Consider the following 16,111-nt stretch of genomic DNA (forward strand, 5'->3'; position numbering starts at 1 on the left):
ATTATTAAATAGAATTTGCAATGTATAGTCGAAATAGGATCTCGGATCCTTGATCTGACTGAACTCGCCGCAGTGGGGATTAAAAAGTGATGGTAACTGCTGAGTAAGACCGAACATCCATGGACTTTCAAGGATAAGCAATTAAAAGGAAAAAATAGATAAATAATGAAGTAAATCAAAATATTTTAAATTATTGTATGCAGAGTAAATTAGTTAATTCCGTAACTAGAAAAGATCTATCAAGATAGATGATTGTGATGGTAGATAAGATATGAGAAAATGACTGCGGAGAGTAGTATATCCTTGATATCACAGACAAAGCTGACGGAACAAGTACACCTGAGATAAGAGAGAAAACGGATTGCAGTTGCTATTATTGATGACAGCATATTATATAGTTTCTACATTTTCACAATCGCGATAGTCAACTTTTATTATACAGTAGGCAAACAAAGTAGAGCACGGAGATCAATATTAGTAGATTAGATTACCCTCAGATTGCTCTCCCAAGAAATGGGATTAGAATTGAAGATCCATTTCGGCTTCGTAAAGCTGTTTAAATATCAGCAAGGGAATTCGCTAGATCATGGCCTCTGCCGAATCGTCCGAGACTGAACATTCAAGTCCAATATTGGCCGAAGATGCATATCCGTTCACGAATTATCGACTGTCGCATGGCAATGCGCTTCATCTGCACACGACATCGAGAGTTGTACTGATAGGGCCGATTCCTGCAGACTGGCTTCGACGACACCAGTCACAGTGGCTCGCTCGTGTTGCTCGATTAAACGAAGCCGAGTTCAAACATGCCTGGTCATCAATATTCCCAGATCTTGCTCCTCCTCCTGCGGGACCAGGCGCTGTTCCGACATCGTCTCTTGCTGCAACGTCATTGCCTTCTAGCTCGATCTACAATAAGCTTAAAGACCGCGCAGATCCACCGAATGAACCTGCACTTGAATCATCTTCGCTGCTATCGTCATCGTCGAAACTACCGATTCTCACAAAACATCCTACATTGTCGAGCTTCGGCTCACCCGGCGGATCTCAAGCTCGGCCCGAATCACAGCCAAATATTCCAGGAATTCTTCTCAAACCTGATCATCCCAACGCTGGAGCTATTTCCTCTCGAGCATCGTCGCATTATCATGATGTGGGATCGACGTTTTCTTCGGCACCAGGCTCTTCCACAAGCTCACCACCCCTCCGGCCATCGGATCCGGTGGGTATCGGCAGTTCGAGTCAGTTTCCCAAGTACTCCGACATTCAATATGATCTGTCGCAATCCGTGACCCGCGGGCGGCCCGCTTCGAGATATATGTCGTCGCGCCGAAGCTCAGGTTTTGCGCCCTCTAGTTACACTTCAGCCCAATCGTTCAAGACCGCAAGAGGTACTTCGCTGTTTGGCTCGACTCGCTCACACTCGTTGGGCGACTCCACTGTCTCTGACGGTACCCGCCGATCGCGGTCATTATCCGTGGAATCTACAACCTCTACTATTCGGGCTGCTGTTGATGCTGCGGGTGAGGACACGGTCGTTGAATCCTCTGACACCGGAAGCAGAACCGCACCATCTATTCACCAGACGCCGAAAAATAACATTACACAGATTGAAGAAAACATGACGATTTCCCCTGAGCTACTCAACGTTCCACGGAATGCGGCCAAATTTAGTCTATCGACACTTCTGCAGCGCGACGAAGAAGTCCGTCGAATCCGTAGTGATTCGCGAACAGATAACCGAAGATCGACCGACTCATCGAGACCGCTATTGGGATCCCGCCGTAGCATTGACGACCACGAGAGTCATATGTCAGACGATGAATCTATTCGGGACTTGGAAATCAATTTTATGCCTGACTCGCGAACTTCGCACGAACATCGGGGAACGGAGGAATTTGATATTGTTCTAGACGGTGCGAGCATCTTGGGGGCAGTAGGTCCTGAGCTAGGAGCTAGCGGCCCATCGGACGAGTTGCCTTATAAGCTGCAAACGGGACAAGTGATAAAGATTGAAAAAGCTCTTGTTGCTGTAAAATCTGCAAATGTTCGCACTCTTCCATCAGATTATAACGACTCGGAGACCACTTCGCTTGACGTAGTCGAGCGCGCGCGCGAGTATCTGGCAGTTACAAGATATATCGGAGGTGCTGGCACGGCCGATGGGGCCCATGAGACAAAATTTAGATTAGAGTTATATCGAGTAATGACAGTTCCTGCAATTTCAGAGGAAAAGTTACCCATTTCGTTAGCTCATTCGATTCCTCTTGATCGAAGGTTCGTCAATGTCAATTTGTTTTCAGCTCTCGATAAGTCGATAGTTTTGTGGCAGTCGAGTTTGAATGTGAAAAGTAAGAAAAAAGCGAGAACAATGGTGTACATCATTCGATTTCACATTCCAACATCAAGTATGGCTTGGTATGGATTTTTCAAGAGCATTTTGGGTGCGAAAGCTGTAAGAGATATTATTTTACAGGTCCCAGATCTAGGGGCGACGCTTCGGATCGCGCTTCCATGGGAAGAGATACAACGCCATAATCGACAAATCTTAATTGAAGCGCAGACTCGTGAGCGTTCAGATAGTATTAATGTCTCGTCAGGCAATCCAATGAAGTTTATAAACATCATTCAATACACAATAGACACGGCTTTGGAGATTTTGCAGAAAGTCCCGGATTACAGGGACATGATCCAGTCGTTACTAGAACACGAACGACTTGGTTTAGCATGGCATCGTTACGACCGTATCGAATGGCTGCATTCGGTGACTGAGCAACACATGTATGCAGCCCTAGCGCTTCGGAGAACGCACGAGCTAGAGCTACGGGTGAAAGAGCATTATCCTACTTTTGCGCCTTCTACGACCGCACGGGGAAAGTCACTAGCAGAACCACCCCCAATCGAAGGGTTCCTCATTCGATTGACGCAGTATTCAGGGTCGATGACGCGTCTGGGACGGCTATTTTTTAAGCAGTTCTATTTTATGTGTCATGATAACCTGCTATTGTTTTGTAAACCACATCATGCCACACCACCTGCCTTTGAGAAGCCGTTCACACCGGAGAGTAATGATCCGAGCGTGCGAAATTTTGTACACGAGTTCACACCGTATCCTATGGATAACGGGAATATAGAATGGCTGAATGATTTAACTGGTCGCTCACCGGGATCTCTGAAAGAACTGGATGAGATAGCTCTATCAGAAGTCTATCGACGACTTTACCAATTACTGACTTCCGCTGGCTTCATTGATCTTTGCGATGTGACGGAAGTTCGACCGGTCAAGAGAGGTAGGAATGGACTTTAGATTTTGATGATGTGTGATTACTGACGAGATAGATGAAATTATCGACTCATATATTGGTGTAGGGGAAGGTGTGAATTTCAATAACTCTGCACGAAACGAAAGCACTAATTTTGAAGATGGGATCATTTCCTCGTTTGATAACGATCGGGTATTTGAGCTTGTACTGCGATCCGGATTGATTGTCCGTCTCCAGGCATTTAGTAAAATCACGCGGGACGAATGGATCAAACGGCTGGACGAACTTCGGATCTACTGGCAAGCACGGATGCAGGCGGATGCGCGTGCCATGTCTGTTCTCAAGGCAGACAATGTGCAGCAGTTACACATGGATGAGGAAATGGAGTCGCAGATGGGAAAGGACACATCCAAGTGGGAGGCTCTTAAAGGAATTGCCGACCCAAAGATGTATAACGTATGTCCGCTTGCATTCTGTCGGAGTATAGCGATGAAAGGTCAGCTATATTTCAAGTTGCGGAAGCAGTCGTATTTCAAGTTGTTGTACGTTGTCATTTGTCATGGACATTTAATTTTGTATGAAGAACAGATTCGGTCGACAAGCGGCGTTGAAGTGCCAAAGATATATCATAAGAAGCGAGAAGTGATTCCATTACGGGATTGCTATGTATATGCAGGGATTCTGACGGAGCAAGACTTAATGAATCAAAACAACTCATTCAACGTGAGTGCGACACCAGGCATGTATTCACTTCCGCGGATCTACGAGGATGGCACGACAGCGTCGGACGACGAGTTTTCGCGGTGCTTTGTTCTTTGGAGGCCTAAGACTTCAATCGAATTGGCGGACGACGACAGCGAGTACATGTTTACGAAGCAGTTTCGACGGAAACAAGGAGTTTCGTCAGATCCAGGAGACAAATTTTATTCGACAAACAAGCTTGGGACTGCTGGAATGGCGGTCATGTTTATGGCCCGGTCGCGGCTGGAAAAAGAATTGTGGATTTCTGTCATGACAGAAGAAATTGGTCGAATTCAGGAGCGTAGTATAAGTCACCACATTTGTAGATGATGACTGATTCAATCTAATTCAGTACGATTATACGATACGATTTTAATATGTGATTCGCATACGTTATAGATATGATATTTCTCCACTGCAAAGTCTAGATGTAAAATAATCTTAACAAAACTCTTAAAATTTACATTACAGGCAGTTTCTGTCTGTACGTACATAACAAGCATGTCGCCGTAACTCATATCCGCGGCTTCAGTTCCGCTTGCCGAAGAGCGAATTGGAGCGCGTTTGTTGGTCATTTTCCAGCCGGGCGCCGCTGCGGCTTCCGCCAAAGTTTAAAGGTTTTTGGTATCAATTTTATATATTCTTTGTCTTCGGATTCATCACGTTTCAGCAGATTTTTGCGGTAATTCGGTGAATTCCTGTATATATTGTCAAGTTTGGAACTAATTATAAGAATTCAATGCTTTCGCGGTCCTGCTTGTCGTTGGCGACCATAAGATCGGCTCGTTCACAAGTCAGAACCGTGAATTTTGCCAGTGGATGTCGACTTCTCAGGCAATGTAATACACACAGCAACCGCAAAACCAAAACCTCGACTTCTCGAATCAGTCACAGAAGCATACACTCTACTTCTCCACGATGGATCTCGGAAGAAGAGCGTGAAAGTGCCGTGCAGGAAATGCTCAAGGAGCCTCGGGATATTGACGAAACCGACGTGGTAATCGTAGGCGGGGGACCCGCCGGTCTGGCGGCCGCGATCCGACTGAAACAGCTCGAACAGGAATCTGGTAAAGAGATCAGAGTCGTCCTTTTGGAGAAGGCTGCAGATATGGGTGGGTGACAATTATCTAGTTTTATTCAGTTTTTTTTGTTGCAAGACCTGTTACTGATTCAGTTAGGCGCTCATACATTATCTGGTGCCGTGATCGAACCGAGAGCATTAGATGAGCTATTGCCCGATTGGCGCGAGAATCCTCCGTCGCCCTTGACAGGAGTCAAGAGTGAAAAAATGCGATTTCTGACCGAGAAATTTGCGATCCCAATCCCTGAGCCTCCCCAGATGCATAACAAGGGCAATTACATTGTGTCTTTGAGTGAAACAGTTAAATGGCTCGCCGAAATCGCAGAAGAGCTAGGCGTAGAGGTCTATCCTGGCTTCTCTGTCAGCGAACTTGTCTATGACCACACTGGAGCGGTTTGTGGAATCGCTACAAATGATATGGGTTTGTCGAAAGAAGGAGTGCCCAAAGATAACTTCGAACGTGGTATGGAGTTTCGCGCAAAGGTAACGTTGCTGGCAGAGGGATGTCATGGGTCACTCACGAAAGCTGTTATTAAAAAATATGATCTCCGTCGCGATAAGGATCCTCAGACTTATGGTCTGGGAATTAAAGAGGTCTGGGAAGTGCCTGAGGAAAACTGGCGTGAAGGGGAGGTACTACACACTCTTGGCTGGCCGCTATCGAGAGACCTCTATGGCGGCGGTTTCATGTATCATTTCGGGGATCGGCTGGTCAGTCTCGGGTTGGTGGTTGGACTGGACTATGCAAACCCGTATGTTTCTCCGTTCCGAGAGTTCCAGCGCATGAAACATCATCCAATCTACGCAGATGTGTTAAAGGGTGGAAAATGCATCTCGTATGGCGCGCGCGCGCTCAATGAAGGCGGATATCAGTCAATTCCGAAGCTAATATTTCCTGGAGGTGCACTAATCGGCTGTGCTGCCGGGTTTGTCAACGTTCCGAAAGTCAAAGGCACTCACACTGCAATGAAGTCTGGAATGATGGCTGCCGAAAGCGCATTTGATGCGGTCATGACAGAAACGTCTAACACATCTGCAATTGGCCTGTATGAGTACGAATCCAAGTTTGAAAGCTCTTGGGTCAACGACGAACTGTGGCAGGTGCGCAATATCCGACCTTCGTTTCATGGTGCTCTCGGGTTATACAAAGGCGTGGCCTACTCGGGAATCGATACTATGCTACTGAAGGGAAAAGTGCCATGGACGTTCCACCATCCGATGACTGATGCGGAAGCCACTAAACCAGCGGATAAGTACAAGCCGATCGAGTATCCTAAGCCGGACGGAGTGTTGAGTTTCGACTTGTTGACTAGTGTCGCGCGAACAGGAACCATGCATGATGAAGACGAGCCTGTTCATTTAAAGGTCAAAGATTGGGTATGTTCTGTTTAATATTGTTTTTACCTTCGCTTGTTTATAAAAGGGAGTGGGAGGATTGAGACAATAAATAATTACTTGGAACTGACAGGCAATCATTAGGATCTCCATACAGCGAAATGCTATCCGAAGTATAAGGGAGTCGAAAACCGGTTTTGCCCAGCAGGCGTCTACGAATACATTCCGGATGAGAGCAAGATTGAAAGAGTACGATTCCAAATTAACTCGCAGAATTGCATTCACTGCAAGACCTGCGATATCAAAGTACCGACACAAGACATTAACTGGGAGTGTCCTGAGGGTGGCGATGGACCCAAATATGTTCTCAGTAAGTTAAAATCACTTTGGGACATTTGTTATATCCACTAGCACTCAATGCTCTATACTAATCAACATTTTCTAGCTTGAATTCAAATTAGAGCTCGGTAAAAAAAAAACTGGACTCACCTGTGCAAGTCTGGTGACTGAAGCTGGCCCCCAGGTCTTGGTTGCGGATGATCATCACATCACATGATTCCCCGCGAATACCGTTCATAGAATGGGCAGCCAATTCTAACGACCAGTCAAACACCGCATCGCATTGTTTCATCACTCGAACATTGTTAGCTTCATTAATTCCAATAATGCATCATTTTTTTTGGGCTCCGTAGTCTCCGTAGTTTTCCAGTCTTTGAATCCTCGTTCTCACGGCACTCTAAGCGCAAGCGCGGACCGCGGGAGGGCAAGTCAGCGGCGCCGCGTCGCGTGCGTTTCCCAGCTCGGCAAAGTAAGAGGAGCGTTCCATCCTCAGAGGAATCGTAATGGCGGATGCGCAGTTATTTTGTCGCTTTTGTCGGGCCGGGTCTTGCTCGACGAGATTAGCGTTAAGAACAGACACTGCTTTTGTGTCGGACAAGCTCAAACTGTGATCGAAGACTGCCTAAGCCGGAAAGTTATTTGCGCAGTCGCCGGATCGTTTAGTCGCTTGATTCTTGAGACTAGTTGTTTGTATATATATGTTGGCATAGAACCGCCAGCGTATTTTGATTCTCTTTTAAAACTTTCTCGCGCCTTTCAGCTTTACACCACTTCGCTCTCAGAAGGAAGCTCACAATGACCGTCACCAACGACATTGTTCCTTCGTTCTCGAACATTCACGACATCTACTCGACGTCAGATCAGACACAGCGGTACCGAGATCTATTTGATCTGTTCAAGTCGACGTATGGTACTGAACCTGCCTTTGTCTCGCGCTCACCAGGCCGTGTGAATCTGATTGGGGAGGTATGTGATATTGTTTTGCGCAGTATTTATCTGCTTTTTTCTTAATTTATGAGTATGAATACTTATCCTCGTTTTAAGCACATTGACTACTGTTTCTTCTCTGTTCTTCCTATGGCTGTGGAGTCCGATATCGTGATCGCTGTGAAAGCCAACTCAACTCGTACAATCAACCTAACAAATCTCGACCCCCAGTTTGAGGTTTCTTCGTTTGAACTTTCACCTAACGGCGAACTAGTCACTATCGATAAGTCAACATCTGCGTGGTCAAACTATTTCAAATGTGGTCATCTCGTCGCCCACCAGTACCTGAAAAGTCTGGCTGCGTCAACTAATGCTCGTGAAATCCTACCTGTCGGCATGGATGTCGTCGTCTCGGGCACTGTACCTGCTGCCAGCGGTCTCAGTAGTAGCGCTGCGTTTATTTGTGCTGCAGCCCTCGCCACTCTCAAGATCAACAACATCAACGAAGTAACTAAGAAGCAGCTCACTGAGATGGCTATCGTGAGCGAGCGGCATTTGGGCGTATTCTCTGGCGGGTGCGTATTTTTTCCAAAATTATTAACTTTTGAAGAGCCTGAATTTTAATATATAAATAGTATGGATCAAAGCGCAAGTGTCTATGGTGAGCGAGATCACGCACTCTATGTACAATTTAAACCGCAGTTGACAGCAACTCCGTTCAAATTCCCAACAACGACGCCTCCGCTGACATTTTTGATTGCCAACTCGTTGATTTACTCTAATAAACACGACACAGCACCGACAAACTACAACCTGCGAGTGGTAGAAGTGTCGTTGGCGGCCGAAATTCTTGCTCACAAGTTCAAAGTAGGTGAGCTCGCACAAAACAGCGGTTTAGGAACTGGCACTTTACGAGGTTTTATGGAAGCCTATTTTGCAAAAACTGAAGGTGCCCCTGAATGGACCGGCGATGTGACTGAAGGTGCTCGCAGGCTCCTGGCCATGAAAAAATTAGTACTCGAGACCTTTACCAAGAAGGATGGATACACAAAGGACGAGGCCGCTGCCGAGTTGGGAGTTACTGTGGCTGAGCTTGAACTTCGCTTCTTGTCGAAAACTCCCGTCGTGTTTACAAAGCTACAACTATATGGCCGTTCATTGCATGTTTACGAAGAGGCGCTCCGGGTGCTTAAGTATCTAACCATCATGCTTCATCCTCCTGCGGACTCGTCCTCCGTCCTATACGAACTCGGAGCTCTAATGAGCGAAAGTCACAAATCTTTAGCTTTGCTATTTAACGCTTCATGTCCTGAACTCGACACAATCTGCGAAATCGCAAAGGCAAATGGTAGTACCGGCAGCCGAGTCACCGGGGCTGGATTTGGTGGTTGTTCCGTCCACCTGGTTCCTGCCGATAAAGTCCAACAAGTTCGCTCGGCACTCATCGACCAGTATTATAAAGTCAGATTTCCAAATATTACTGCTGCACAGATCGAGTCTGCCCTTGTCGCAAGTAAACCGGGTGTGGGGAGTCTGTTGTATATAGGAGGGCGTCCTTAGGTTTATGTCGGTTTCTAGTATTAATCCAGAGTTCAAATCAATTGCAATTGATGATAAGCAAGTACACAAATAATTCACTTATATTTATCCAGATAGATCCCAATCTCATGCATAATTCATTAATCAAATGCAGATTATGCGCAAATATCTGTGGAATTGGAGGCAGAGACCTAAGGGAATCATCACAGCTAGCTGAATGCACCGTAGTAGCGGATCCACTTTGTCTGCTCTCTAACCATTAATAGTAATAGCTTGTATTCTGCTAAAATTGTCTACGCTTGTTTGTACAATTAGAAGTTAACATTGTATTCTGACGCTTTAAGTTGACACTTGAAGTCGATTCAACACTGGCTCGTATAGATTATGAATTATCTGCAAGTTAGATCTCCGCTAGTACTGGTGTTCTTTTGCTACTTTCAGATCCCCTAAGAATCAGACACTTGGCCCAACCTACTAACGTAAGGATACTGGTGGAAGAAAACTGCAACGATTTATCAAGTCTCATTTACTTGATATCGATCAAAATTGATGTTACAGAAAAATTTAGAAATTGCAAATCCGATCGAGTCCTTCTAGACAATTCAGTTGCTTCCAAAGAGCAGCGTTCTATCAAAAGCTTTGCCCATTGGTTAAACCGGTTAATTATAGCGTCAGGATATCCATCCTTGGGAATTCATTAGTTGGGATTGGCCTTAAATAATTTCGTCAAAGTAATTTCATCCATTGCTCCCGTCAAAAACTAGGCTTAGAGCAATAATAGGTCACATCAGTGTAAGCGAATCTATACGCAAAGCATCCAGTCATTCTATTAAAAAGATCTATTAGCTCATGTTCCATTTCATAAAGAAGGCCAATTTAGATATAATCAGATATCTTCCCTTGTTAAGCAGAAATACTGAGCAGCGAAAGTCTGAGCAAAGTTTCTTAAAACGATAATCCACTAGACCCTTGAAGAAAGTTACTTGACGAGGAAAGGAAATTATCAACCGTAGAATACGACTGCATCACTATTTTTAATTTCGTCCTCATTATCATTATAATTGATTCTGCGACTGAAATCGTCATTATAAAATATCTCCGATGGATCGAATTCGCAATTCTACTGGCCGAGTTTATACGCCATTTTTTGCTACTATACGAAATCGATTTAGCAGCTCCATTCAGCATGGTGTCGGACCAGTTACTTTTACAAGAGGAAAGAAAGGATCTTCGAAAGCAGCCAATAATCCGCAGAAAGCTCGATTACGTATGTAGCACTTTCTCTACTCTCACTTTAAACCTCAACTGACGCTTTTGTAGTAAATTATTTGTCGCTTCTCAGTTTCAACCGCAAGAAACCCACGGCGCTCAAATTCACCTTCGAAGACACGCTCCGGCATCGGACGATTGCACGCGCGTGGAAGCTGTTTAATAGGCAACGGGACGCGTCTCACCGCCAGGAACTCGCTGCTCAGTACAAACTTATCAAGGCCGCCTGCACCCAGCTCGAGACCATCCGGCCGGATTTACTCGCTGCTGCGATGGACAAATCCCAATCTAGCACCAGTTCTCGGTCGTTTCGGTTTCCACCGGAATATAGAATTCCGACACAAACACCACCGAACCGAATATGGTTTCATGATTGGTCTCCTGCCGAATCAGTGGTCATAGACAAATCTTCTTTCCACTCCTCAGAGTCTGAGAAAGCTTAGTCCAATATTCGACTTGTATATACTCGATAATATAGCCGTCTCTTTGGTCATCTTGTGTGGATTTCTCCACTTCTGTGATAGATATGTATATAATATGAAAACTAAAACCCAATGGAATATAAAAACAATTAAACGGAAACAAAAAAAGCCATATTCAATAACAAAAAGAGTAATTAGAAAAGAATACAAAACCGATATCAATACAATATCAATGCAATGTCAATCTTGTCAGGACTGCTAGAACTGCCAGGACAACTAGTAGGAAATATTAGACTTTTAATCCAAGCTCGTACTTGCAAATGACATTCTATATGCTAGCACAGCCTAATGCAACGTCACTTCTTCGAAATCCCATCATTCCAAACTAATCGGATTAGCATCGCCCATCCTTATTCAAAAGCCCTTCAACTTCAGAGACAGACCGCTTACCTCCAATCCCGTTGCTCCACGGAGAAGACGGCGGCAACTCGCTCCCGCTAGAACTACCTGTCAAACTCACGTTCCAATCGTTTTCAAAAGGCGACAGCCCGGATGTACCATTTATTCCGTTATTGGTCGACGACCCGAAATCGGGGAAAAATGTCGATGTAGAGTGGCTCGTTGTTCCCGGGGTTGTTGTACTACTTCCAGGCATCAGTCCTCCGTTCAGCCAGGGCGATCGCGAGGTTGTCGTGGTCAGTCCGGAAATAAGCGATGGCGTTGACATCAACGGCAAACCAGACACACCGTTCAATAGTCCATTCCCACTATCGCGTAGGCCTGGTGGAAGCGTCTGCGTTGGTCTATTGCTGTGCGTCGTTCCAATTCCAAAATCGGAATCCTCTCCTACTCCTAGCGAAACACTGTCCCACGGCAACTGCGACCCAAAAAGATCGCTTGCTAGAGCCGCTGCATGAGCTTCATCGGTTCGAATAGTGCTACTACTCAACGGTCTCTGAATCGGCAGAGGCCTCTGAATAGGCTTTGGCGACCCGGTCAGTCCATTTGGGCTCGGTGCAAGTCCATTGGCACCCACAGAACTGAATCCTCCTACTGATAATCGATGCTCTGACGACGACGTTGAGCTCGGCACAGGCGAATCAGCCAGCCCATCTAGCGACGCTGCTGTCAAAGGAGGCGTTAGCCCGGGGGCGCCTCCAATAGATGACGAGCGCCCTCCAACTCCAGCAAGAGTTCCACTCGGTGCACGCGATCCAAATGCATACGGCCCTAGTCCACCAGAACTGAGACTAGCTGCACTTAGTCGAGGAGATAGCCCTGTCGAATTCAGTCCACCAGATCCGACTAAATTGCCAGAACTCAGCCGTCCAGAACTCAGTCCTCCTGAGTTCAGACTGGCAGAGTCTAGTCCACTAGAATTCAGCGGGTCCACAGTTTGGTAATCAATACCATTCATAAACGATCTTGGCTGATTTGGCGCGGGAAGAGTATGTGATCTAGGCTGCGAGGAAGTCGCTCCGGCTGAAAACGCTCCTCCTGACAATGCCGAACCAAAATGATTCCGATAGTTCATCGAAATTCCTCCCATTGTGTTTGGAGAGCTCATATTTTTTGTACCAAACAGGCTATTAGTATTCCCGAGAGAAATTGAGGATGCAGAGACCCCGTTCGATGCAGAAGTATTCTGTCCAAGATCAGACATATATGACCGCAGGGGATTTTGCACATTGACATGGGGTGGTGATTGATCTGCAACAGCACTACCAGTTACTGCAATACTGCTAATCTGCGGGCTTGGAATCGCAGAAGAAGATCCAGAAACTGACCTCTGCATGCTCCCATTTGTCCCAGAAATGTTATTCAAAGCAGGCGTTAGAGATGAAACTCGCTGTGTAGGCGCCGATGATAAGATCGAACCAAAACTTGAGGAGTTGAGTGAAGCAACAGAACTTGAAGTGCTGCTATTTGCGGAAGAAGCAGTTTTGTAAGCTAATGGCAACTTAACAGACCCAAGTGGCATAGAATTCAACATATTATTCGGGGTAGGATTGTTCACCAATTGCCGCATTGCCACTTGCTGTTGTTGCTGTTGCTGCTGTTGCAGCTGTAGTTGTGCTTGGACTTGAGCAGCTTGGGAATAATGTGCCGCCCATTGCTGTTGAATTTGATGCTGTTGCTGTGCTTGGGCCTGTGCCTGAGCCTGTTGAACCGATTGAGCCCTTCGAGCGGCTTCTTGCTGAAGATGTTGCTCTTGACGGGCTACCAATTCTCGCTCACGAGCAAGTAAAGCTTCTCGCTCTCGAACTTCTGATTCCAAGCGCTCTTTTTCTAGCCTGAGCTGCTGTTCTGCTTCTTCTTCAGCTTTAGCTTGTCGCTCTTTCTCTAACCGTTCTAATGCTTCACGCTCCTTCCGCTCACGGATTTCCAGTTCCTTTTGTTCTTTACGCTCTCGTTCTATCCGCTTTTGTTCATCTCTCTTCTTGCGTTCAAGATCTTCCTTCTCTCGCCGTTTTCGTTCGCGCTCGGCTTCCCGCTCCCGTTCCTCTTGCTGCCGTTTCCGGCGCTCTTCTTCTTTCCGCAAACGTTCGTCTTCAAGAGCTTTCCGTTCGGCCTCTTTCTTTAACCGCTGCTCTTCGCGACGTTTCCGGGCCTCTTCGTTTTTACGTTGTTCCTCAGCCCTGACAGCTGCCTCTTCGGCAGCCCTCTCAGCCTCAATACGCAAACGCTCTTCTTCCTTTGCTTGCTTTTGCTGCCGTTTTTTGTCCTTCTTTTTCTCTTTCTCTTTTGCCTTCCGAAGTTCTCGCTTTTCCTGTTGTCGATTTTCTTCTTCCAGTTCTTCCAGGAGTTTCTGCTGCCGCTCTTGTGCTACTTTTTCCCGGTATGCTGTTAAAACTCGCTGTTCAAACATCCTGGCTGCAAATATCTGAAACATTCGGCGACCCTCTTCCATTCGTTGCTCATCGCTCATAGAATCCTGGAGGAATTTAGAACCAAAAAGTTAGGCATCAAATTATCAACATACTGCTTCATCTTCATCTTCATCTTCATCATAAACATCGTCTTCGTCGTCTTCATCATCATAGTCATCCTCATCATCGTATTCGGCAATAACGGCCGCATCTCGTTCGCGAGCCATACGACGCTCCGCTAGCTGTTCCATCATTTCAATGAATTTCTTGCCATCGTTTTTTAATAGATCGTCAGCGACAGTTAGAATGCCGCCCTGTACGGTTAGACTATTGCTAAAATTAAAAAAATCCCGTGGAACGTCAGGGCTTAAGGGTTCTTGTGAATCGTTATCAGATATATAATCATCAAGGTCATCCCCAGGCGGATCGTCTTCTTCACCGTCGAATTGTTCGTGTATGCGAACAGATGAATGTGTATGTGATGAAATAGCGGGATATGGAGGTCGGAGAGATGGTGGAGGTACAGGGCCGAATTTTTGCTGGCGATTGGCGTATTGCTCCAATTCTTCGTAGTAGGCATCGTATAATACTTCTAGCTCCTTTTCGATAGCATTTCGCTTTCGACCACAAACAGAACAACTGCAGGTATGCTTCTGCTGTTCCTTCATTTTTCGCAATACAGCTTCCTTTTCAACTTTGACAAGGCTTCGCCGTTCACTTTCACTGAGAGAAAGCCAAAAGTCCTTAATGCGCTCTCGCTCTTCAGAAGTGTTGGTGTTCCATATCCGATCGGTCTTTTTCTGCGGTCCCGCTGAAAGACCATTACTAGACGATAAGAGAGAGTCATTTGGACCGATAAGTGCGGAAGCAGCGGTAGAATCATGTGGGATGCCGTTCAGAGCAGAAACAGTGGTTGTGGTACCTTTCTTCTTCTTCTTCTTTTTGGCAGACTTCTTCACAGGTTCCTGAGAGACGGCCAAGTGATCATCATCGGATAAGTCGTAGTCGATAGAAGAAGGATGATGGCTACCACTGGAATAAGCGATTGGACTAGTTGCAGTGTCGTTGAGGGAAGAGTCGATATGACAATCGTCGACTGGGGGGGAGGCGGTTAGAGAGTTGCCGTCCATACCATGCAGATGTGTAGGGGAGGAAGAATCAGCAGCGGTTGGAGTTGTAACAGAGGCGACAGAAACACCTTTACGTTTCTTCTTTTTCTTCTTGGCACCAGTCACGACGACGGGGTTCTGTGGATAGGCGAGGTCAGACATGGCAATCGACAGAGACAGAAGGAGGTCTGCGGATGGACTGATTGGAAATATGCCACGGGCTGGAGAATATGCCTGCGTGGTTGGAGAACCAGCCGTGCAAAAAGGCTAGCGGGCGGATATTGGTGATACAATGCGTAAAAATAGAAGAAAGTGCTTGCAAGACGGCGTGGAATATGTGTCCAGACAGCTCTCGTTTGGTAGATGCCGATGTGGTTGCCTATAAACCAGCTTGCAATTCTGTGAGTTGAATCGCTGAGGGCCCGTTTGGCCAGGAGCCATGAACTCTGCGCGAGTCGACGCAACGAGAGTCCGTCCTTGTCCGGTCTAGCTTGGTATTGCGGGCAAATCTCAGCACAGATCAGCGCTGAAATCGTGCTGAAACATACGCAGATACAAATTGCTGTCGTGCGAGCGGCATATGTGCCCTAAGTGCAAAAGTGTTGCTCGGAAGGTACCAAAGCCTTTGAAACAGAGTTGCACGTGCTCATTTTCCACTCTGGGCGCAGTATTGGAGAGAGCTGTGGAAGGTAGGATAGCCAACTAGAAATCTCATATATGGGAAGGCTACTTTCATTCTATACTGAAAAGTCAACCCTTTTAATTCTTTTGAGAATTTTATTTGAACTTTTTTTTAGTAAGATGAAGCCAGTAATAGATTTATGTCAATTATTTTGCAAGACTTTAAGAGATTTACTGCTATGTCAGATGGTCTCAAATGAGTTGAAATTTTCTGTTTTGTGGTGTAAATACTAGAGCCACATCGATTAAAGAAGGCCTATTGGCGCAATATCTAGCGTCCATTGATGCATGATCTAGCTGAGAGAACGTTACAAAGGAACTGTGCGGTGATGATGAACACAGATAGCAATAGCAGAGCTTCTACGAAAGCCGCCTCTAACGTAGTCTGGACAAGCAGGCGAGACCTTCATCGCGCGAAGTCGTTACTGTAGGCTTGTCGGGCTTGTCAGGCTTGTCAGGCTTGTCAGGCGCGCCACTGATACTACGCATATCCGGCAGTAGAGCTGCAGCGGAGTATCGGCCCAACTAAGCGTAG

At 46.1% G+C, this 16,111-nt stretch overlaps 5 protein-coding genes across 5 annotated transcripts; 4 read left to right on the forward strand and 1 right to left on the reverse strand.

Moving 5' to 3' along the window:
- The first annotated feature begins 327 nt into the window (after nt 1-327).
- On the forward strand, nt 328-4,532 carry V1516DRAFT_668247 (Pleckstrin homology domain-containing protein). The gene is made up of 2 exons (XM_066920967.1): nt 328-3,290; nt 3,340-4,532. The coding sequence occupies exons 1-2, from the start codon at nt 587-589 to the stop codon at nt 4,332-4,334; spliced, it is 3,699 nt and encodes a 1,232-aa protein (XP_066779840.1). The 5' UTR covers nt 328-586; the 3' UTR covers nt 4,335-4,532.
- Nucleotides 4,533-4,577: 45 nt separating this feature from the next.
- On the forward strand, nt 4,578-7,111 carry V1516DRAFT_668250 (uncharacterized protein). Its single transcript, XM_066920968.1, has 4 exons — nt 4,578-5,116; nt 5,183-6,462; nt 6,565-6,790; nt 6,866-7,111. The coding sequence occupies exons 1-4, from the start codon at nt 4,744-4,746 to the stop codon at nt 6,868-6,870; spliced, it is 1,884 nt and encodes a 627-aa protein (XP_066779841.1). The 5' UTR covers nt 4,578-4,743; the 3' UTR covers nt 6,871-7,111.
- A 167-nt stretch (nt 7,112-7,278) lies between these two features.
- On the forward strand, nt 7,279-9,494 carry V1516DRAFT_668254 (ribosomal protein S5 domain 2-type protein). Its single transcript, XM_066920969.1, has 3 exons — nt 7,279-7,725; nt 7,804-8,261; nt 8,322-9,494. Exons 1-3 carry the CDS (start codon nt 7,555-7,557, stop codon nt 9,244-9,246), a joined length of 1,554 nt encoding a protein of 517 aa, XP_066779842.1. The 5' UTR covers nt 7,279-7,554; the 3' UTR covers nt 9,247-9,494.
- A 777-nt stretch (nt 9,495-10,271) lies between these two features.
- Nucleotides 10,272-11,069, forward strand: V1516DRAFT_631642 (mitochondrial 54S ribosomal protein mL40). The gene is made up of 2 exons (XM_066919958.1): nt 10,272-10,492; nt 10,546-11,069. The coding sequence occupies exons 1-2, from the start codon at nt 10,327-10,329 to the stop codon at nt 10,935-10,937; spliced, it is 558 nt and encodes a 185-aa protein (XP_066779843.1). The 5' UTR covers nt 10,272-10,326; the 3' UTR covers nt 10,938-11,069.
- Nucleotides 11,070-11,729: 660 nt separating this feature from the next.
- V1516DRAFT_43809 (stress response protein NST1) lies at nt 11,730-15,266 on the reverse strand. Its single transcript, XM_066919038.1, has 3 exons — nt 13,900-15,266; nt 13,108-13,851; nt 11,730-11,834 (listed from the first exon to the last, which is right to left on the reverse strand). Exons 1-3 carry the CDS (start codon nt 15,055-15,057, stop codon nt 11,817-11,819), a joined length of 1,920 nt encoding a protein of 639 aa, XP_066779844.1. The 5' UTR covers nt 15,058-15,266; the 3' UTR covers nt 11,730-11,816.
- Nucleotides 15,267-16,111: the final 845 nt, after the last annotated feature.

The sequence above is a fragment of the Lipomyces oligophaga genome, assembly GCF_038497815.1.
Source record: "Lipomyces oligophaga strain CBS 7107 unplaced genomic scaffold V1516scaffold_1, whole genome shotgun sequence".
Lineage (NCBI taxonomy): Eukaryota > Fungi > Ascomycota > Lipomycetes > Lipomycetales > Lipomycetaceae > Lipomyces > [Lipomyces] oligophaga.